Raw genomic sequence first — 24,769 nt, 5'->3', positions numbered from 1 at the left:
GCGCACGCGAAGCAAATGTTTAATTAAGCAATAAGCCCGTCGCGTTGTGCCTAACAACTCCCCTTTCCTGTTCTAAAATCAGCGCAAAACACGGACTTGCGGGCCTTATTGCTTTTCTAAAACTGTTACTACAAATATTTGATATGGTTTCATAAATAAAGACAATCAAATTTAAGAAACAAAACAGTTTAATAATAAACCGTCATTCTTCCGCCACTACAAAGTATAGTTCCTTCATAAATCGTTGCCACGCAACAGATTGAAAACAGTGGACGGCCCATATCGTCTTTTTAGTGCCGGCTTCATTCCTTGCCTTTGCGAACTCTTCGATTTCAGCCTCTGTCTTCTCTGCATGCCTGGTCTTTTTAAACTCTTTCTCCTCCATTCTGTTAAGTCTCCCACCACTCGTCAAACGTCAGCCAACCCAGCAAATCAAAATTCACAACAAATGTTGCCATTCTCTTTACAACTAGGTTGCTTACTACCGTGTAACTTTGCAACTTATTTTTTTATTTGAAATATTCGATGTGCAGTAATAGGGAATGTTATGTTATGAGCAGTGCTTGAAGTGGAGAAAAAAAGATGCCGGTACTCTCTTGCATTGGCAAATCATTATGAAATTTGAGATTTCTACAGTGAAAAACAAAACTAGATTTCTGGTACAACAACAATTTATTGTTAGACTATTTATTAACAACATAAATGCATAGCCTCGGGAACATATATTATCAGGGGGTTAATGTTGCGGGGCGGCAGGGACGGACTGGGAGTAAAAATAGGCCCTGGACTTTTATCCAGACCAGAACCGGCCCCCGTATAGCTACGCCACCACTGCTGCCTGCTAATGCATGCATAGTCTGTGTTTGATGTGATGCTAGTTTGGGAGTTTGATACTTAAGTTGGCCTTTATTTGAGCGCAAAAATAGTTTTTTAAGCCTTGTGTAAAATAAAAATGGCTGTTTTTTAATTGGTAAAACCTTGTCTAGTGAAAGTGATGTCTTTTTTTCTCTTTATTTCTCAGCCCCACCCTTACGTTTCTTATCGTTTTCCATCGTTATTCTTCTCCTGGTATTCCCGATGGCCAGTCCGCTACTGCGGGGCTATTCCGCGGTGGTGGATTTTAAAGTCATATTATTTTAAATTCTCGTGCTGTCAGGGGGTGCTGCAGCACCCTCAGCACCCCTAGTTCCCGCATCCATGCATAAATGTATGTATTTATTTAAACAAGTTTGAAGCTCATGATTCGTAGCCTACCCGATGTTTCTGGTTGGACTTGGACATTTGTTGATGTGTCTGGCTCTGGCACACACGTTCTTTTAGTGACTTTCTGAAAGGCTAACATAATTACTTACAAACGAAAGTCGTTTAGTTTCTAGGTTTCAAAGCAGCAGTGAAAAATCTGTTTTACTGAGGCATCAGTTGATGCTGACTAGATAACTTTTTCGAATCTAGCGTACCGGCACGCAAGAAAAGGTGCCGGTACGCTTAAGAGTAAAATGTAGAGGTGCCGGTACTGCGTATCGGTGAGTACCGGCCCACTTCGAGCACTGGTTATGAGGACAACTTGAAAGGTTAAGCTGGATTTTACAACGGCATCGAACGCGATATAGCCAATCAGAATCAAGGATTGGAACAATCAGTTTTAGAAGTTACTATGAGCGCCAACAACATGATTCAACATGTCGGCTGTGTGGCAGGACTTCACAGTATCAAAGGATGATGACAAAATGACAGTAGTCTGTCTGTGTCTCTAATTATTATAATATATAAGCCTTCAAGAATCATTTTGCACATAATTATAGACTATATATAAACTATTCATACTTTCCTAGACATATCTTATTTAGTCTGCATAACCTTAGTCTGAATGACAGACTTGTTCAAGCAAACCCTTGCGACATCTGCTGATAGAAAGGCGAATTGCAGCCTTGAAAGGCAAAGATCCAACCATCCATCCATCGTCAACTGCTTATCCGAGTCGGGTTGCGGGGGGAAGCAGTTCCAGCAGGGGCCCCCAAACGTCCTTATCCCGAGCCACATTAACTAGCTACGACTGGGGGACCCCGAGGCGTTTCCAGGCCAGTATGGAGATATAATCTCTCCACGAGTCCTGGGTTTTCTCTGAGGCCTCCTCCCAGCAGTGCCCAGGAGGCATCCTTACCAGATGCCTAAACCACCTCAACTGGCTCCTTTCGATGCAAAGGAGCAGCGGCTCTACTCCGAGCTCCTCACGGATGACTGAGCTCCTCATCCCACCTCTAAGGGAGGCCACCCTCCTGAGGAAACCCATTTCAGTTTAAGTTGTTTGACTACCTCAGTGACCTCTTTCAGGGAAATTGAATCTGATCCCCCATCCGCCTCCGGCTCTGCCTCTATCACAGAGGGTGTGGTGGGATTTAAAAGTTCTTCAAAGTGTTCCTTCCACCGCCCAATAACTTCCTCAGTTGAGGTCAACAGCGTCACATCTTTGCTGTACACAGCTTGGATGGTTCCCCACTTCCCCCTCCTGAGATGGCAGACGTTTCCCAGAAGTACTTTGGTGTGGACCGAAAGTCCTTCTCCATGTCTTCGCCAAACTTCTCCCACACCCACTGCTTTGCCACTCCCACAGCAGAGGCCGGGGCCCTTCGGGCCTGTTGCTACCTTGCAACTGCCTCCGGACACCTCCGGAGACCTCCGGGACAACATATCCCGGAAGGCCTCTTTCTTCAGTTGGACGGCTTCCTTGACCACCAGTGTACACCATGGTCTTCGAAGGTTACCGCCCCTTGAAGCACCAGCTCTCCACCATGGCTTCAGCAATGGAAGCCCTGAACACTGCTATGCTGACAACACGCAGCTGTACCCTTTGTTCCCCCCGACTAATTTGGGGATTTCTGTTAGAATCAAGGCCTGCCTCACAGACATCTACGCCTGGATGATCAAGCATCACCTCCAGTTGAACTCCAACGGAACTTCTCAACATCCCGGCCAAACCCTCCATCTTTCACGGATCTCTTAATCACCCTGGGATCTGCAACGTTGACCCCTTCATCCTCGAACAGGAACTTCAGGGTTACCATGGATGACAAGCTCACCTTCGCGGCCCACATTGCTGCAGTCTCCCGGTCGTGTAGATTCACCTTCTACAACATCCGGAAGATCAGGAGATACCTGTCTGAGCATTCCACCCAGCTGCCAGTCCAAGCACTTGTCCTCTCCAAGTTGGACTACTGCAACTTGCTTCTCGGTGGTCTCCCAGCATCCGCGACCCGCCCTCTCCAGAGGATACTGAACGCAGCAGCCCGCCTGATCTTCAACCTACCCAGATGTTCCCATGTTACCCCGCTGTTCATCTCCCTCCACTTGCTACCCATCACGGCCCCATCAGATTTAAGACCCTGGTTCTGACCTTCCGAGCGGTGAACGGGACTGCACCCGACTACATCCAGTCTCTCGTCCAGCCTTACACCCCTACCCGCCAACTTTGGTCTTCTTCTGACAACCGTCCTGTGGTCCCACCTCTGAAGAGACCCGCTCCCAACCCAAGCTCTTCTCCTGTTTGGCCCCCCCATGGTGGAATCATCTCCCCACCTCCATCAGAGATACTGACTGTCTCTCCACCTTAAAAAAAGGCTAAAGTCGCACTTGTTTCGGGAGTACAATGGTACTTAAGATTTGTTGGATCAGATGTTAGTTTATTACCTCCAGGAACACAATGACATTTATTCAGGGACTTGTTGCACTTGTTGGCTAGTTGTAACTGATTTAACTACTTGTACTTGCTGTGAATTATACTATTGTTGCTTGCTTCCCTCCAGGTACACTCTAGCACTTTCAAGGATCATGTTGTTTAATTGTCATTTGTTTAACTACATGCCCTTCTGGTTCTACCCATTGGCACTTTTGCTTTTCATGTTGATTCATGTTTTGCGGGGGGGGGGAACAATCTAATTGTGAATGATCATTGACCTATGCATTTTTTGTAAAGCTCTTTCTTGTAAGTCACTTTGGATAAAAGCGTCTGCTAAATGTAAATGTAATGCACAGGAGCTAAAACTGTGAGCAACTCATCCACCTGAAGTCAACATTCTACAAGGGGATTATTTTGCTCTGACACAAAGTGAACATACCAGAGTTTGCTCATCACAGAGGGAACTGCTGCTGAAGCTTAGCAGGGTCTGGAAAATCCCCTGTTGGTCGCATAGCTCATAACAGTATCTATCAGCCAAGCCTTCTTCCAGGACACTGATGATCCACTTTCGCTCAACCTTGTGCTGCAGAGTAAAACACACACTTTCACACCACAATCAGTCACAAAAACCCTCCCTTTAATAAGTTTTTCCTATATGTCTCCAGCTTCTTGTTAGGCTTGTGCCAAAACAACCCTACCTCCATGTCAAAGCTGTAGAAGAGCTTGAAGAACTCTGGGACTCTTCTGATGTCTAGACTCTGATGACATAGCAGGAACCTGTTAACTAAAACATACATGTGGTCCTCTGCAAAATCAAAGACAAATGTTCATGAATACGTTAATCTTCAATGAATACATACTAACCAATTCAAAACGTTATTTCAGCTTTATACAAGTTCCCCGCAGCATTTTGCAGCTAAGGCAGCCGCCTAAGCAACACATGCCTGCCGCCTTAACTACGTTGTGGAAAAAAAACAAAAACAACGTGACCAACGCCAGTCTCCCTTCTCTGCAGAATGCATTAGTCTATCACTAGTCTACCCCCCCCCCACACCCTCAGTGTAGGAATTAAGGCACTTTGTACTTGTGTTACTGCCCTTTTTAACGGATCAAAAGTAAACGGACAGTTGGCTGATCAGCTGTTACATGGCCTAGCCAGGTGTGTCATTCGCTTTTTTAATTTACAAATAAGTTGATAAAAGGTCATTTCAAGGGAATATATTGCTGTTAACTCTCAAAATTAAGTTCAAAGAACTGTCACAATCCAGGGCTATTATTCTGCCAATTCTAACATGCCAATTCTGATCTCAGTCTAGAGCCCTGCGTGGAGAAGCTGCCCCGGTAAATTGTGCTACGAGCAAGCTAGCCTAGCTGCTGTTGCTAGCCAAACTTCACTTAGCAGCACTTGTGCTAGCTGCCGCATCATTGGATACCAGTGGAGAAAAATTACGTTTCCTTCTGTAGTTTCAACTTGGCAATTAGTTGTTTACTCTCCTCTTTTGTGCTCCGCTAGGGGAGTTTCGTTACATTTAGCAAATTGGTTTTTGCATTCACTTCACTCTTCTATTGTCTCACATGAACCAACTGATATGACGTGCTTTGCTGCGGAGTTGCTGCAATCGATGGAATAGTCCACAGTAGTATCGGGTGGGAGGGGAAGCTTGCGTTGACACAAATAGAATAAACGCTCTGTTGGTATCTTTGTTGATACTTTTGGGGAAGGTTACGATTTTAATCGATTTGTATTATTATTATAGTTATTATTTATCATACAGTAATTTTACGTAGTCTTTCAAGGGCACCCCTGGCATCTGGGGGGCCCCAGGCGGTTGCCTACCTTGCCTAATGGGTAAGTCCGCCCCTGAAGCTGTTGTAGCCTATCTATTCTATTTTATTCATGCAACCCCTGTACTAACTGTACAGTCAGTACAGTAGTGACTTGCCCACACTAGTAATATTTCTGTTAACGTTAAATACACCCTGAAAACAGAGTCGCGCCACTGCTGCCGCTGTTGTGTTTAATTTTGAATTTTTTAACATTCAAATATACATTTTCACATTCGAAAACCAGTTTTTAACAACTATTCAAATATATATTCGAATATAGAATATTCGTTGACAGCCCTAGTGATGGTCCACTGTTCTATCCAATGTTACATAACGTAAACTTAATTACGTTCTTAACTTTAATGCTGATTTTAGATTGGTTAATATTAGCCATCAATCAATCTTTGTGCTGTGCTCTATTGTCACATGACAGGGAGCTAACTAGTTCGAAAAATAAATATACTGTATTTTTCGGAAAGCCGCATTTTCTATAAACCTTACCCCACCAGAATTGGAGCTTTGTGTCTATAAATCTGAGTATAAACCGCACTGGAATATATGCCGCACTTGACACGGGATCAATGATACCAAGCAATGCACGAGTATAGGCGATCTTACAGCATGCCTTTGCAACACACTTCAAAGCAAAAGTGCGAAATGTATGTTTTCTATTGGCCGGGAATTAACTAATATTAACCTTTTAGACGCGTGAGTTCTAAATAATTCAGACGGTCCCCAAAGCGCACGTTATTTTTCTGAAATGGTAGCTAGCTAGCTTTAGTTAGCTTCCGGGCTAAGTTAGCTAGCATAATACTGGTAGCAATGCTACTACCATGCTAGTGTTACTTGTTAGCTTTATCATTAATACATTTTGAAGCCTGTTATAGAATATAAAACGTTGTACGAACGTTATAAAAACTTTCTATGAGCCCCTTTGAAATATAGGCCTCACCGCCACAAAAAAATGTAAAATCGGTGTAGAAACTGCGGCTTTATTTCTGAAAAATACGGTATACATTTTTTTTGTGGTGCTCCTTAATTTTCGGTTGGTGCTCCAAAAGAATCCTGGTGCCCCTAACTTTTTTAAGTTGGGAGCACCAGTGCTACCAACTTAAAGTTTATTGCGAGCCCTATCAGTAAGGCAAGTCAATGTTTAGGCTGAAAAACCTAACCCATCAGATAGCAAAAACATTAGGCATGGTCAAATCAACTATTTGGTACAATGTTGAAAAGAAAGAAAGCACAATTAAGCTCAGGAACACTAAAAGGCCAAAAACTACTTTGGTGGATGAATGGATGACCAGATCAAGAACATTCTCCTGGAAAAGTAGAGTTACCTACTAAAGTAATCAGAGGGTTTATCAAATTAAATCAGGGCTAGCTAATAACTAATTAATTAATAGGAAGGATAACATGAACGTATAGTTTGAGCTTTCATTTTCTCAAAGGCAGAGAAGAATACCCAGGGCTTGGTTTACACCTATCAAACTTTCTAGCCACTGGGAGACCAAAGGCAGGCTAGGGGGAACTCAAATTATTTTAAAATAACCTCTTAAATTGAAATCTTCATGTCATGGGACCTTTAAAATATATAATTGTGTCTTTTGGAATAAAAGTACTATAAGGACTTCAAATCATCACACAAATGGTGTAGGATTACTAGTGCAGTGCCCCTGATGAAGTATGCGATTAAGATGTTGGTTAGTTGATTTTAATGACATATATTTGGTGGTCTACATTTGGTGGTCTACGGGTTCCAGACTTAAGACATAATTGACTGCAAAGGATTGGCAACCATGTACCGAAATTGACAATTTATGATGTGTACAATAGCCTGAGTCCCTTAAGTCAGGGTGTTATGCACTTGTTTAAAAATGTCTGCAATTCCGACTGTTCATACAACATTTGAAGAAACCCTTAAATTAAATCTGAAAGTCTGCACATCTTGATTGTTACATCCTAATCCATTGTGGTAGCGTGGGGGGTGGGTGGGCGGTATGACAGTATATACCGTGCAACGGTAGAAATGTGTCTACCGGGAGAGATTTGGCTATACCGTTTCAACCGCGGTATACTTTTCAGTGTTTCCCACACAGACTAATTTGTGGCGATGTGCCACAGAAACAACACCGGCCGCCACATATTGCGTTTCGTAACCATTTTTTTAAACACTCTTTAGGTTAAACATGCAGCGAATTCTTTCAGCTGCATTTCCTTTCCATGCTCTCCCTCTCGTCTCTGTCACTTACGCGTCCTTCTCACATACATAGTCACAACGTCAGCACACGTCGGCAACGATGCATACATTCGCCGTTCTAGTAAGACAGACAGCCATATTAGCGAGCATTCAGCATTAGCTTAAGATCTAGGAAAGTTCAGGCTACTTTTCGCTAGGTACCTACGAACATGTCTTAATCGAAGGTTCCCCTTTGTTCTTTTGGTGAGAAGTCTCAGGAGCTAGCTACTTACCCGGCGTCATGGAGCCGACCAGTTAAATAGTTATTGAGCACTAGCGTTGCTACTTGCATATGCAGAAATTATTTGTTTGTGGTTGATTTTGTGAAGGTGTGAATAATTTTGGATGAATATTTAATATAATAAAGTTCTGTGTAACAAATTATTAACGAGGGAATTATTTTTAACCCCCCCCCCCCCCCCGTTTGTCTGAGGGCATTACGGATCCGTATTGCGCTTTGAGTGCTAGGTCACCACGCGGATAGCATGACTGCGCTTCAGCCAATCGGAACGCTCGTACTAGTAACTTTGAGTCATGTTTTTAACTCAAGTGTTGTCTCATGTGAGGCAGTTGTTTAGGTTTGTAATAAATAATCAAGTGTGATGATGAAGTATGGTATGGTTATATAGTACCATTTCTTAATTAAATTGACTATATTTACTATGTCAATTACTATACCGTGATATATATCGTAACCGTGATATAAAATTACTCATATCGTGATAGAAGATTTTGTCCATATCGCCCACCCCTAATGAGCGGTATAGAAATGATATATGAAAGCTGCATATATTAGCTGTTCTTCCATGGCAAAGCACTTCAAAAGTTGGAAACATTGAACTGATGCGACACACCCGCCGTACCCCATTCAAATTTGGTGAGTGCAGTAGATTAGCCACAGATTGACTACTATTGGAACAAATGGACTAGAACTGTTAAGAAAAAAATGAATATATTGTTATATATATATATATCGTAGGGGTGGGGAAAAATTGATTTTTGATTTGAATCGTGATTCAGTTTTCTAGCGATTCATATCACTTCACAATTTTTTATTTTATTTTTTATAACAATGAATTTACTAAACTGCAAGAAAAACAATACATTTCAAGGTTTTGATGCATTGGGATTTTTTTCTTCAACATTTAACTAACTATCCCAGTCAAATAGAAACAAGTAACAATAAACAGCAAACTGGAATGAAATATAAGCATATATTGAATCGAAATTTGATTAAAAAAAATCTAAAGAATTGTGTATCAATTTTTAATCGAATCATGACCCCAAGAATCTATTAGAATCGGATCGTGACGTACCAAAAGATTCCCACCCTTAATATAACATTACCGTCCGTGCTTCAAAATAATACCATGATATACATTTTAGACCATACCGTCCAGCCCTATGGTAGCACAGAGCCATTATGATGAAAAATGTGTTGTATACCCACCAGGCTTCAGCATCTGATGGGCTGCCTTGCTGATGTAACTGGTCACCACAAGGGGGAGCCTGAGATTATGTTGCTTGATGCCATTCTTGACTGTGTCCATAAGATAAAGCAGCTAAAAGTACAAAAGCCAGAAAACATGTACCAAGTTTGTTTGAAACTGACCAATAGTAGATGAATGAAAGAAAGTAAAACATAGAGTCACAGTCTGTTTACTTGTTTCTTCTCTTTAAAGCGTGCTCCCTCAATGTGCTGGCAGAAGCAGGCCAGAACTTGATAGGCTGCTGCCCTCAACTTTGAGTCATAACTACTCAGGGCCACCATTACCAACCCAAGGGCATGGCTGGATACAAACTTCAAGCAGTCAATCACTGACTCTATGACAAAGACATAAAACGGTAAATTACTTTGAAACAAACTTACAATACAAACTATCTTTAACAATGATGAATAAGATAGTCACCTGGCTGTAGCATTGCACTGAAGAGTGGCAGGAGAAAGCAAGGGTCATATAAACTCTCAAGGTCCTTCACTTGGTCGTCTCTGTAAACCATCTCTTTTCCCTCCTGTTAAAGGATGTTGTCTTGATATGTAATGCCGATTCCACAGCTTAATGTATATTGGGTGAAGGGCTGTGGCTCACAAACCTTTGGTATGATTCTGCGTTGCTGGGGGAAATGGGTGATTGTGTGTAGCATCCTCTCAGCTTTCAGAAGGTCCAGTAGGTCCTCTGTGCTGGGTTGCTGCCAAAGGGACTGCCCCAAGCTTTTCTTTGCCTTGTGGTGGTCTACCGCTGCAGGGCCCCAGAGGAGAGACCTGGTGATCACAACACATCTCTTTAACACACTGACACACAAACTGAAATTTAAATGCTCAACATTCTAAGTTAATACTAGGGGTTTCACACCTGTATACAGACAGACAGACATACATACATAAACACATACTTACATGCCCACACCTATGTGTATACACACGTGCACATTCATAGACATACATATTCCTATCAACCCATAATGATTCTGCACTTGATACATGAAAATATATTTTTTTATTGGAAGTATGTCCCTCTCAACTATATTACTGTTACAGTGAGGGAATTTTTCTTTGTTGATATCCTGCTGATTGTGTATGTTTGCCCACTGACAAAGATATGATCAGTCTATAATTTTTTATGGTAGGTTTATTTTAACATTGAGAGACAGAATAACAAAAAAATCCATAAAAGCACCTCAACATTTTTATAAATTAATTTGCATTTTAATGAGTGAAATAAGTAATTGACCCCTCTGCAAAACATGACTTAATGCTTGGTGGCAAAACCCTTGTTGGCAATCACAGAGGTCAGATGTTTCCTTTAGTTGGCCACCAGGTTGCACACATCTCAGTAGGGATTCTGTCCCCCTCTTTGCAGATCTTCTCCGATTCATTAAGGTTTTGAGGCTGACGTTAGGCAACTCGAATGTTCAGCTCCATCCACAGATTTTCTAAAGGCCGAAATATGCTTCTGAGTCTCCGTTAACGGATGGGCGGGCGCACGAATACGGACGGATAGACTGCGTTTATGGTTCTACGTAGGCTGTGGGTGCTGAAAACAATTCACCGCCAGAAGAGTAGGTGGCGCAACGTTTTTTTGTGAGACGTAGTCGAGTGTTTATTTACCTAGGTTACCGAGAAGTCAAAGCAAATTTACAAATTCAGAATTTTTCCTACATAGAGAAAATGTTGGCGCGCGCCAAAGCCGTTTTCCCAAGCGCCAATGACAAATCCCGAGCGCCAAAGGCAAAAAAACCTGTGTTCATCACGCGTGCAATGCATGTCAGCGAATATGTTCTCAATAGTGTGTTTCAAGTAGGCTACAGCCGAACCCTCGTTCTGTTTTGATCAATAATAATCAAGTTGATAAGCGTGTTCTTGTCTGATCAATACGCAACTGTGAGGTGCGCAAACGGACAGAGCGGCCACTAAACTGTCGTTCCGCTGCGAGGGCCAGCCCGACGTGCATGAATAGTACACCTGTAGCCTACAAATGCTAATTACATTTCCACTCAAAATGCTGACAAAAGTTTGATTTAAGATTTCAAACGCAGCCTCCATTGGTATTCTTAACCTGGAATGATAACATATAGTGCAGTGTTTCCTCTATGGCTACATTTCTTCCGTCACAGTATTAGAAATCAGGCTGTACAAAAGTTTAGTCCGTATATCAGCAGTGAGTGCATGTCGGAGAATAGCACGGACACGCGCTTCACACCGCAGTTGCGATTGCGCGTGTGCGTCCTTGAGAACGTATAATTTATGTTATCAGTTCTGAAGCCCGTTATTGTATAAGTCTATAGTTTTGCAAATTTAAATCAAGTTAAGTGGTGATTTTCGTTGTTTGTATTCTTCCCCTGCAAGCTAAATTGCACATGTCTGTTGATTTGATAGCGATTGCTGCCCTTTCTCAGGTTTGTATTAAAGGTGCATTATTATGCTGAAGTAGTTTAAATTAATAAAAAGTGGGTATATTGTTAAGTTTTGCTACAGAATGCTTAGCCTATCAAGATCAAATGAAGCAGGCAGTGTACATGCTTCAGAGTGGCCTACCTTAATCAATAGGCTAGGCTACTGACCATTTACAATAAGTTGTTACGTCAATTATTAATTGGCAGCATTTATGCCATTTAAAACATACTTTATAACTTTATTGCTTTAGGGGAAATGGGACGAAAATATGTGTGTGTGTGTGTGTGTGTGGGGGGGGGGGGGGTGCAAAACACCTGGGAATAAATACATTGATTAGAAAAAAGAAAATATATATATACACATATATATATATATATTTTTTTTTTGGAGCACCGAAGACCCATTTTGACTCAGGAAAATCCCTGAAATTAGCCGTTTCATCAATAAAATATGCACATTTTCAGCAACTACACTGCCCATTTCTCGTCACATTTTAATTCAGATGCTAATTTACATGTACTGTTTAGCTGAAATATGAATTGTAAAAACTTACAGCAATGGCGGTCAAAGGATTCTGTTTGTCCTGTTTTTCACAGCAACCCCGCCCCTGACGCAAGCGGTTCTTAATACTGATCAATTACAGCCATAGCTCTCCGTAGCTCTCCGAAATTACGACGGATAGTTAGAAAATTCAGGAGGTGCACGTAAAGCTCTCCGAGGGCTGACGGAGAGCTCGTAGAGGGCGTTCCACGGAGACGAGGGCGTTCCCATGTGTCCGTTTTCGAAAAACGAAGAAGCATATATCGGCCTTAAGAGATTAAGGTCTGGAGACTAGCTAGGTCACTCCAGGACCTCAATGTGCTTCTTCTTGAGCCACTCCCTTGTTGCCTTGGCCGTGTGTTTTGGGTCATTGTCATGCTGAAATATCCATCTGCGACCCATTTTCAATGCCCTGGCTGAGGAAAGGAGGTTCTCACCCAAGATTTGACGGTACATGGCCGCATCCATCGACCCTTTGATGCGGTGTAGTTGTCCTGTCCCCTGTGGTGGAATTTTAGGGCATGTGCATAGATGTACGTGTATGTAATCTATAAGCTTTATGTTCATTGGTAAAAGACAGGAAGGGAAGATAATTAAGTTATGTTCAAAGGAATGTGAGGTGGCTTTATTATCTACTGCTCTGGAGAGAGATGCAACTTCAAAGAACTGTGGGACACTTGGTATGGAGTCAAACTGTCACTGAGTAGTGCTGGCCAATCACAGAGACTGCTGTATTGATTGATCGAACATCTAGAGATCCTTTGTTCTAAGTTCATATAAGGCAGTGCATGTGTGATAGTTCTTCACCCCTTTCTCAAACGACCTGTAGGTTGCATCTTGCATGTTTTTCGCTATGACGGGTCCAGAGTACTCTGTTCATTCTTAAGTATGTGCATACCAAATAAATTAAATTGAAACCGCTATTTTGACGGTCGCCATGTTCAAATCTACACAGTGGCTCTAGAATTTTCTTTGACATCCCTTAGCAGAAAAACACCCCAAAGCATTATGTTTCCACCTCCGTGTTTGAAGGTGGGGATGGTGTTCTTGGGGTCATAGGCATCATTCCTCCTCCAAACACAGCGAGTTGAGTTGATGCCAAAGAGCTTGATTTTGGCCTCATCTTACCATAACACTTTCACCTAGTTCTCCTCTGAATCATTCAGATGTTCATTGACAAACTTCAGACGGGCCTGTACATGTGCTTTCTTCAGCAGGGGACTGTGTGGGTGTTGCAGGATTTCAGTCCTTCACAGCGTAGTGTGTTACCAATTGTTTTCTTGGTGACCATGGTCCCAGCTGCCTTGAGATCATTGACAAGATCCTCTCGTGTAGTTCTGGGCTGATTCCTCACCGTTCTCATGATCATTGCAACTTCACAGGTGAGATCTTGGATGGAGCCCCAGATCGAGGTAGATTTTTTTTCTTCCATTCCAAGTGAGATTCTCTTTTCAAAAATTGACAATCTATGTATGTAAGGCGAATTAGTGCATATTCAAACTATAGTTTGCGATCAGTGTGTCTATAGAAGTAGCTATTGAAATTGTCTCAAAACATTCAAGGATCTGATAGATCCGGTTATCTTGGAAAAACAGTTAATGTTCTTTATTTATTGACAGGGCAAGGTCCAAGTCTTGTAAAAATGAGAGAAGTGTAGCCTATTAGTTTGGAACTTTTAAGCTAGAATCTATGATCTCTGCTTGCTGTCCCGTTTATCCTGCTCTCAAATGCTTGCTACCTGAACAATAAATTTGACTGTGGCTTGTGTACATCAACATGAAATGGGGCTAAAACTCTGACTGTCATGTTCACACTACACTTGTAGTTCTGTTCTCTTGAATCTCTTAATCCGGACCAAAACATTTAATTATAGCCTATCCGTAGAGGTAATAGGAACAAAACGTAGGCTATTCTAAATGACCTGTCAGGCTAGTTGTAGTAGATAGGTCGCCTATTTATTTATCAAATGCAACTCTCGTTTTGCATGCGCTACTGCCCTTGCATAACCCGCCATCTACACTTGAAACTGGAGTCCCAATGTTACAGTAATACAATAGCCTACATAAAACCAAAATACACATTCTCAACCAGTTTGATATTATTTCTGACATATTATTCACTGTGTCTTGTCATTCCGAAAGTTGTTAAATTAAATAGGCTAAGCATTAACAAACAATTCGCTCTCATCTTTGCAATCCTTGAACTGTGTTGTGAAAATAAATAAATCTAATTAGACCATTGAATGTTTATGATGTCCCGGTGTGTTTGTTTATACTTTTGATGGGACAACAACGCGATCTTGCCAGCCGACAATTTTTTTTTTTATATGTCTGGCTCCAGACAATTTTATTTTTATACGTCTGGCTACAGACCAACTGCAGTCTAGCCTAACCCGCAACATGCTTGACAATCTTTAGCCAATAAACGCTTAAATAAAATAATCACTCACTAACAAAACGGAAGACCGTGCCATTGCTTCGTGCAACAAGCGCCATCTAGCGATCAACACATGTCAGTAACAACGTCCATGTCTGTAAACTCATGGGTCAATTTGCTTCTAGTGTTCAACTCCAATAGTCTTACAGCTGTGTTTAAGTACTGAGAGTTTTGGCCATATTCACCAAGAGGCATGTAACTCAGAGGATGTGAAACAACAAAAAGCAGTTGTAACTCGAGTACCTAAGGTTGTGGTAGAGGTTTTGTGTTACTCTTTGAGATGTACTGATGTTATTGTGGACATTCAAATCATGTATCCTCTCACAGAACCATCAGTTGGCAGACATTCAATGAAACATGGCTTAATTGTTTACAACAACGACACTTACTGAAAATCTATCATACTGATGTTGTTTTGTTCATACTCTTGCAGAAGGAGTAAAATTTTCTGATCTGCAAACAAAAACAAAATAATTTAAGACTGTAAATAATGTTGCGATATGCAGCCTTTCCTATGATATTTGAGGGAAGGTAGACATCTCCACAGCCAGTATCTACAAAACTTGGCAAATCAAACAATCCAGATGGACAAATAGTACTACAGGCAAGAGGAACATTTTGTTTTTGATTTTGGGGTGAACTGTAAAGAAGAAAATGTTTACCTGAAATGCACAGTGTCCCTCCATATGCTCCTAAAAGCACAACTAAGTGGTTGAGGTTGCAGACTGCAGGACACATCTTCACCAAGGTTAATAAGAGAGAAACCAAGGCTTCTGAAACCAGACAAACAACTGAATGTTATGATCTGATTGAGTGTAAAGTAAGCATAAAGTAATTGTAGGGGAGAACATTTTAAATTAAGTAGTAGTTGCCCTGTCACCTTTAGCCTGCCAGTCTCCACAGATGTCCACTTCTGAACCCAGCATGGTGGATAAGAACAGAGAGTGGCTGCTGATCATCATGTGCATAGTAACTAAGGGCAACAAGTCTGTGAGGGTATCCCTGCCATCATACATGACGTCTAGAAACTTGTTCAGAGTTCTCAGGAAGAGAGGGCATCTGTATCGATACCTGAAAAAGGAAACAGCATTTTAGATACAAGTATGTAGGATTCACACATCAAATTAATTGTTTAATGTATTAATTATCTACAACTTATACCTCTACAACATCCTTTTCTAAACAAAAGTGTATACAATGCCTTCTTGCTATACAGTGTACATTTTAGTGCAGGGTTAGTGCAATCCTGGAATGCAGTCTTGGTTGGAAGAATTGGCAGAAATTATTTGCAATTCCAATTGCAATTCCCCTGAAGTGGGATGCTCTATAGACCAAACATGAATTTTGAACCTAGATTCTCTCAATTTGTCCATTCACAAATTCTAGCTAAATGATGAGCTATCGCGTTATTCTTATAAAGCTGGACTGAATTTCTGAATAATCAACTCACTTCAGTCCAGTCTTCACAAAGCCATTCCATTCGATTGCTGTGACATCTGCAAAAGTCTGAACAAACACTTTCATTAATCATTACAGTAAACCTGCTAGGACTGTCCCCACTCAGTCAACTAATCGATTTTCTGGTCGATATGCTCTTGGTCGACTAAGATTTTTTTAGTCGAGCTGCCGTATGGCAGCGTGAGATCTGATTCCCGATTGTGTCATCATTGCTGAATCAATGAAATGTTCTACAGAAATTGTAGATTATAATAGGCTATTTAAGACAAATAAAGCAACTCTAAAAATATATATTTTAAAAGGAAAAGGTGTTACTATTTTCCCTTTCGTTTATCTGCGCTTTGTTTTGTTTTGGAATTTTGCACACGGCACAAGCACAATTGGCTGCAGAACTACAAACTCTGCCATAGCCTACTTTGTCGTGTTATTTGTCAAAATGGCAAAGAAATCTGTGGTATGGCAGCATCTCATTCAAGTACATTTACAATTACAAAGTACCGGGTGACTCGAAAAACGTTGAATGCAAACTCTGCCAACAATGGTTTATTTTTCATAGTTTGACGTTGAATATGATGTAGCCTACCACCTGAGAAACATAAGTTGGCCTAGCCCTACTTCGTTCAGGTTAACGCGCTGGGTTGAAAAACGAATATGCCTATTATAAGAATCACATCCAAATCGAATGACACAGGCTGGGTTTCCCAGATTCGTTAAGAAGCTCTTAACGGCAAGAGCTTCTTAGGAGCGTTCTAAGAGCGTTCTAGAGCGTTCTTAGAACGCTGCTAAGAAGCTCTTAGCGTTAAGAGCTTCTTAACTAATCTGGGAAACCCGGCCATTATCTTCTCCGGCTTTGGGGCTATCTTGTTGTTATTATCAGTGACCTATTCACTTTGTAAAGCTCTCTCTTGGAAGTCGCTTTGGATAAAAGCGTCTGCTAAATGAATAAATGTAAATGTAAATGGCCAAGACAACAAAATCTTTCTCTGTTGCACCGTTTCCCACTCAGCTTCTACGGAAGTTCGCATGCTGCAAGTTCCGGCAGTGATAAGCGCGCTCTGATGATTTGCATGTTAAACAAACAATATTTTTAATTTGTAGCTAGTATATTGTAAGAGATACTAAATACTTTCGGCATTCAGTTACAACAGGACTGGTGATACGAGTCTTACTATTAGTAGGCTATTAGCGGCTAAATCTGCAATGTCCAGCAGCCATTGAGTCAGATCGCGAACATTTTAGTTTAGTTTTTCAAAAAAATAAATAAATAAGTGTTTCAAATCTCGATTAGTCGATTTTCAGACGTTTTTGGCGAGTCTTGGTCGACCAAAGAAAATCTTAGTCGGGGACAGCCATAGAACCTGCAGTGTAGACGTTTGTAACATGTTAGTGACCCCTAATCAAATCATTCAAGACATTACAGGAAGAATTAAACATGGATGAAAAAGAAAATCATTGTCCACAATACTCCCATATTAGTGTGGACAGGTTAACCCCCAACTAAATCTGTTCATTTCAATTTGATACTTGATTAGACGATTTGAGCAAATACCAACTTCTTTACGTTTGTGACAATTCAGCATCACAAAACTATACCTTTCAACTGTCACTTTACTACAAACATTGTGGATTTATACGTGTCGCCCAAGCAGTTGACTGAATTTAAATTTGAGGTAACACTTTTCAATAAGGGTGCATTAATTAGCATTCATTAATGCATTAACTAATGCATGAATCATCATCAGTTAATACATAACTCAGAAAGTACTTCATGATGCACTGATCATGAACACATCATTTGGTAATAGGGAGTCACATATGATTTACTATTAATTAAATCTGGAATCATCTATACATTCCAATTGACATTAACACATTAACTGATAGGTGAGTTAACTACTTTAGTTAGTTGTGCAAACTATGACTGTTAGTTAACTGTGTGAACTAAACCCCTGAGTCAACAGGGTAAACTAATGGTGGTAATACCTTAATTCATGTGTTAATGACCACAATGGCAGCATCCATGGATTGAGACAGTAACTAATCATTTGTTAATAGTAATGTGCCTCCTCAAGTAAAGTCATAACATGAGATACATTCACTAATCATTAATTAATTATTCACTCAACAAATACTTACTGTTTTTTCAGAGAGACAACGTTTAAATAAACTCTATTATGAGTTGGAATCCTGCATTACAGTCAAAATAACCTTTTGATGAATGGATGACTACCATGCCGTTTGTAAAACGTTTTACTTCACTTGAACAACACATGCAAGGCCACCTTTCTAAGAAGAAGTCCGCTCGAAGTATCGATCAGATCTTCCGTAGAAAATGCCTGGCTGCAACAGATCCTTGATTCTGGACCGATTCATGACGGTGAACTCCTAACTTCAAATGTTAACTTTCCACCAGTGGCGATTTCTTTAAGACTGAAAAGGAAGCTCAGCTTCCCCTAAAATATCAAAAAATGTATGGTAAAATATTTACTATTGTGTTAAAATGTGTTAGAACACGTTCATCTCGAAGACAAATTAGTTCAGAATCAGCTGCGTATAGTGGCAGGTCGACTGACTGATTTCCTTCTCATACATTCTCGTAGCGTCACAGTGCATTTCCCTGTTGAAGGCCAGCTTCAATGGACTTCATGAGGCTCCTTTGAAGAGATTTTTCAGTGTTTCAAAACTATACGCTCATTGGATAAATGCTGCGATTATGTCCCGCCCTGGACGCTCAGCGTCGCTGGGGGTAAATGGAGGAGTGGGCTGGCCTGGACGCTGGGCTTCCGCGTGATGATTGGAGGGTCTGTCGAAAGACTGCATCTCCTTTTGATTGACAGCGATTTTGTACTTTAAAGTGTAGCCGAACCTACAGAGGGTTCAGTTCAGTCCCATCGCGGATTTTTAAACTGTAGTTTAGAGACAAACTGCTGCAACCTATTTCTGTTTTTTTGCTTGGCTAAATTGCTAGCCACATTCATTTTAGTACATTCTGTTTTTGATCATTTCGATAATCACCGATCAGCGTCTCTAAATAGATAGGTTAGAGCCTGTCTAGCTAGCTAGTCTAGGGTCTAACTATAATGGGTAAAAAAATCATTAAGTTTGTATGAGTGAGGTCAGTCAGCTCCACGTAGTTTGCTTTTACCATTCAAATTCTAAATTATTCTCCGTTAGCTTTCACCCTTTTCAAGTTGATGTATAATATCGAGCTTAGGGGATAGAGGAAAGTTAACATTCGAAGATAGAAGTTCACCGTCATGAATCGGTCCAGGATCTGTTGCAGCCAGGCATTTTCTACGAAAGATCTGGTCGATACTTCGAGTGGACTTGCATGTGTTGTTCGAGTGAAATAAGACGTTTTGCAAACGGCATGGTAGTCATCCATTCGTCAAAAAGTTATTTTGACTGTAATGCAGGATTCCAACTCATAAGAGTTTATTTAAAAGTTGTCTCTGAAAAAACAGTAAGTATTTGGTGAGTGAATAATTAATTAATGATTAGTGAATGTATCTCATGTTATGACTTGACTTGAGGAGGCACATCACTATTAACAAATGATTAAGTACCGTCTCAATCCATGGATGCCGCCATTGTAGTAATTAACACATGAGTTAAGGTATTACCATTAGTTTACCCTGTTAACTCAGGGTTTTAGTTCACTCACTCAGTTAACTAACAGTCATAGTTTGCATAATTTACTAAAGTAGTTAACTCACCTATCAGTTAATGTGTTAATGTCAATAGGAATGTATAGATGATTCCAGATTTAATTAATAGTAAATCATATGTGACTCCCTATTACCAAATGATGTGTTCATGATCAGTGCATCATGAAGTACTTTCTGAGTTATGTATTAACTGATGATGATTCATGCATTAGTTAATGCAGTAATGAATGCTAATTAATGCACCCTTATTGTAAAGTGTTACCAAATTTAAAAGCATTTTTGAATCTGAAAAGTTGGAGAGCTCATGCAGTTCTTAAAATGGCGACAGCTAACTACCGTGTCGGTAAGGGCTGAGCAATCATTTGAAATGCTCAAATGCCCAAATAAGATATATATATATATACACACACATATATTGGGAGGGCGTGCCCCCGGCTCGATTTTTTTGTGATTTTAATATGCAAATGACATTTCTGAGCGTGAAAAGGCCATATTGCAGGTTAAACGTCACTGTTGATAAATGGGTAAATGAAGCACTAAAGATATGTATATCATTAAAAAAAAAACTCCAAATGGTGTCTCTAAATGGTGTTAAAGACCAGTTGTTGGTGTTAGCATTAGCATATTAGCACAATTTGGTGATGACGTCGACTCTCGACAAGCGTTCCTAGGCCTTCAAAATAAAGGCACTGTACTCTTACCAAATAAAGTTACATAATAATACTGAATGCAATGATATAATTCTAAATTATGACATCGGTTGAAAACAAATTATAAATAATGTAATGGCGACATTTACATGTACAATATAGCGAGGTAGCTGACTTCAGCAGTCACAATTTCACCTTTCATCAACCCCAAGTTTGCGTGCTACAGATCTGTTGCTGCTGGTGAATGCTTTCTGCACAACTTTCTGTTTGAAAGCTTAAGTGTAAGAAGTTTCAAAAAATAATTCAGTCAATTTTATACAAGGCATTGTGTTTGACCTCTTTGTCTATTCTTTGTTTGTCTATGGCCGCACTGCAGCTACAATTCACGAAATCTCTCTTACTAATTAAACTCCGCCCTTGATTAAACGCTGTACCAAAAATGACCATTGTGTAAGAAACGCTGCAGCGTTTAATCGAAGAAATACAGTATATCATATAAATTGCCATTACATTTTTGTATTTGATTTTTTATGTGTACAAATCATGCCAATACATGTCTGCCTATAGTTAGGGAATTAAAAAGAAATTCAGTACAAAATGACTGAAAGGGGTGTATTTATGTAAATGTCCACATTTCCTCAATATCAAATATAATTGACTGATGGTTTTTCAAACTTCATTGGCTTCAAGATGACATAATTCTGAAGTACCATACGCAATTTCACCTTTATATGTCAAAATATGATTGAATTAAATGTAATTGCTCCACAGCGCGCGCAGACTCATCCTGCCCCTTGACACACGCACAAGCTTGCCAGACACACACACATCTTTTCTGGAAATTGTGGGCTGACCAAGCCCCCACCGTCACTCCTTGGTTTTTAGCTCCTGTTTCATTTAGCTTCCAATCTCAGCTCACCGTTACAAATATAAATGATACAAGTTATTTTTTGGTGGCCATTGTTTTCAACTGGAATCGCCTGATAGCCGTGTTGGAGGCAGCCACATTCGCTAAGTAATTTCACCTATTTTTAAACAAGAACCATTGATTGGGTTCGTGAAAGTGCACTAATCTACACTAAATTATGGTGAAGGTTTGAGCACTTTTAGACATTTAGATTGTGAGTTTGAAGTGACAGAAAAACGAACTCGAAAAGTAGTTAGGTTTTTTCCTCTGTTTATAATTAGTAAATCATCTTCTTCCATCTCTGCAAATTCTTCACTAAAAAGGTCGAAGAGGGCAGCCTTTAGGAGAAGAAGTAATTCCCTGTCTTAGAATTTAGATTTGGGTCGTTAAAGTCTTTGTAATTTGAGTGAGTTTGGACGCCATATCTTGGTTGCGTCATGTTCATGACATAAGTTAAACATTTTACAGTTCGGTCAATTCTACACCAAAAAGGTAGAGCAGGGCAGCCTTCAAGAGATTTGGGAATTGTGCTTTTAGCCAGATGGTTTGATTATTTTTTTGATTTGTGGAAAACTTCCAGTGAGACTTCGTCCACCGGTGCATTGTTTTGACGTTAGCCTCAGTCAGACACGGCTCGCTCACTGGCAGTGTGTAAACAATTTTGTATTTCACTCAATTCTACTCCAAAAACATCAGGGAGGACTGCTGAAGAGTATCCTAAAGCCAGTATCTAGGATTTTTCACAGCAAACTTGTCTCATTCGTCATTTGCCTGAGAAAGCGATTATTAATGTACATTAGCCAGGCTTGTTTCACTCGGTCAGCCTATTTAGAAGGTCTCTGACAGTCAGAATCACTGTTTACAGGCAAAGGTTGAGCTGGTCTTTGGTTCGATGTGTATATTGACCAGTTTAGAGCTAAATACTCTTGCCATTGCCTGGAATCGAACCAGTGTTTTGAGTGACTTTGCATGGGTCTCCAACACATTTGGATTCAAGTTCAAGTATTGCCACTGCATGTCTGCAGTCTGTATCAAGTGTAGATGGAAAAAGCTTACTTCAGTTTTACAGGTCTGGAGGGTCATGCAGAGGCCTGCTCAACAGAGCACAATAGAAGATACTGAGAGCAACAACAGAGTATGCTGAGAGCAACAACAGAGGATGCCGAGAGCAACACAGACCCCTTGCTGGACTATCCCTCTCTAGCTGGACAACTTATCTTAAGCCCTGACCGCAGGACAGCTTCATCCAGCTGGCCAGCCCTGCCTGCTTGCCCTGCCTACATGCCTGCAGGCCCTGCCTGCCAGACCTCCAGAGACAGACAGTCACCCACAGACACAGTAGCTCTGTAGACTTTGAGGAAAAAGGACAAACCAGTATTTTTTACTTTGATGAACATCTAAATGTTTAATCCTTTCCATGTCCCAGCATGCCAAGCTGCTGACTTTTTGTGTCTTAAGTAATGAAACCAGTTCAAGTGATAGACTTGACTTGAATCCAATGATTATTCTTCTGAATAAAAAACACTCAAGAGAAGTACTGCTTTTTGGATGATCAGTACATCTCACACATTTGCCTTTGTTTCTATGAGATTCATGAGCTTTTGGGTCTGTGGATGCACTTCCATTCCATTTAGCCAGATATGAGTCCCTAAATCCTCTTTTCACAGGGGCCTGGGGCTTCATGTATAAACGTTGCATACTCACACTGGTTTTCATGCACACGGTGTGATGTATAAAAATTTACTTGACGTGAGAATGTGCGGGCCATTCGCAAAGTGTTGTCTGCAGACCTGCAAACTCCTCAGAATAAAAAAGGTGACAGTGTCGAGGGGGGTTGGGGGGGCGTGCCCCCGGCTCGATTTTTTTGTGATTTTAATATGCAAATTACATTTCTGAGCGTGACTTAAAGGCCATATTGCAGGTTAAACATCACTGTTGATAATTGGGTAAATGAAGCACTAAAGATATGTATTTCATAAAAAAAAAACTCCAAATGGTGTCTCTAAATGGTGTTAAAGATCAGTTGTTGGTGTTATCATTAGCATATTAGCACAATTTGGTGATGACGTCACGTTGGGGAGACGTGGAGGAGACTAGGCATAGATATCCATAGACATAATATAGATATCTATGGAGAATAGCCTCAGATTAGTACTAGACCTATGGCGAATGACTGCAACTCACCAGGACGCGTCACCAACTCCACTCATTCTCCTCGGACCATCTAACTACATAAAACACAATTTCTACAGAATGAAAAACCTTCTGTTATGTACGCTATTGCAGCTTCGTCCCAAGATCTCTGCAGACCATGCAGCTAATTTAATGCTCAACACTTGAACAAAGGCTCATTATTTGAAAGAGGAACTAGAGATGGTACAATTTCTGGGGGAAATTGTAGGGCGTGCGTCGGTTGCAGATGGGTCAGTTTATTATGAAACAAGCCGAACCCCCTTTGAAACTAGCTATTCTAACAACGTTGTCACCAGCAGTATTTTTCAGATGGAATCGCGATTCAAACAGTACCCTCTGCTAACTGAAAGTATGCAGCAAAAAAAGTCATCCTTGGACGCCAGGCCATCTTTGGAAATACGAATTTGTTCTTAAATTATTCTGCCTCGTTAAATAAAGGTTAAATAAATAAAAAAACACGTAAGCTATAAACGCTTGATATTTATTTAGTGGGAAATGGCTAATTCAAAAGAGGTTTGCCGGAAGCGATCATTGTCAGTAAAAAAAGCAGACCCTTTGGTCCCAGTCTAGAGCCCTGCATGAAGAAGCTGCATGAAGATACGAGCCAGCTAGCCTAGCTGATGTTGCTAGCCAAACTTCACTAAATGTGCCGGAAATGAAAAATGTTTCTTTTGACAAAGTTAACCCTGTGGCATTGAAGACAGCGACGCACCACACAAGCTTGAGTTTAAATACATTATTTAATGTGACATTACTTACTGCACATGGAAATCTTGAATTGCTTAAATGTATGATGCTGCCAGTACACCACCACGGCACGATAGATAGTACTTAGCCACTTGTGCTGTGCAACAGTCTATCCCATATAGTGCCAGTTCTATCCAGCCTAGCACATATATGCACGTCGTATGTACTGCGTCGTCTCAGTTAAACTATCAGGTCTTGGAAATACTACGACTTGCTAAACACACAGCTGCAAGACCCAGTGAAATGTTATATACAACTAGCAAACTAACGTTAGCTAGCATCACTAACGACATTTGCTAACTCAACTTCGTAGGCTATCCTCAGTGCAAGCTGGCCAGTGCAAGTATCAGTTGACGCTGTGTGCTCAAAGTTTCTGACGCAAGTGCTAAAATTCCGTTGGCCAAGAGAAAAAGCCTGCATGGCATGCAGAAGGGTAGCCTGCCTAACACCCCCCCCCCCCCCCCCCCCCCCCCCCCCCCCCCCCCCCAAAAAAAAAATCTCCGGTTCTACACGATTCACGTAAATGACCCAATTGACCA

The 24,769-nt window shown here is 40.8% G+C and overlaps 1 protein-coding gene across 2 annotated transcripts in view; it reads right to left on the bottom strand.

Annotated features, from left to right (window-relative positions):
• The window catches only part of urb1 (URB1 ribosome biogenesis homolog), a 60,021-nt gene that overhangs the window by 3,481 nt on the left and 31,771 nt on the right, over positions 1-24,769 (bottom strand). For both annotated transcript variants that reach the window (XM_047017782.1, XM_047017783.1), the window contains exons 25-34: positions 16,058-16,113; positions 15,488-15,678; positions 15,270-15,380; positions 14,997-15,060; positions 9,831-9,999; positions 9,647-9,749; positions 9,400-9,560; positions 9,187-9,298; positions 4,372-4,478; positions 4,113-4,256 (exon numbers count right to left, since the gene is read on the bottom strand). In XM_047017782.1, the coding sequence (XP_046873738.1) occupies positions 4,113-4,256; positions 4,372-4,478; positions 9,187-9,298; positions 9,400-9,560; positions 9,647-9,749; positions 9,831-9,999; positions 14,997-15,060; positions 15,270-15,380; positions 15,488-15,678; positions 16,058-16,113 (1,218 nt within the window). The remainder of the gene's footprint in view (positions 1-4,112; positions 4,257-4,371; positions 4,479-9,186; positions 9,299-9,399; positions 9,561-9,646; positions 9,750-9,830; positions 10,000-14,996; positions 15,061-15,269; positions 15,381-15,487; positions 15,679-16,057; positions 16,114-24,769) is intronic.

The sequence above is a fragment of the Hypomesus transpacificus genome, unplaced genomic scaffold (assembly GCF_021917145.1).
Source record: "Hypomesus transpacificus isolate Combined female unplaced genomic scaffold, fHypTra1 scaffold_65, whole genome shotgun sequence".
Classification (NCBI taxonomy): domain Eukaryota; kingdom Metazoa; phylum Chordata; class Actinopteri; order Osmeriformes; family Osmeridae; genus Hypomesus; species Hypomesus transpacificus.
The sequence above is the reverse complement of the archived record's forward strand: the minus strand, read 5'-3'. Positions and strand labels throughout refer to the sequence as shown.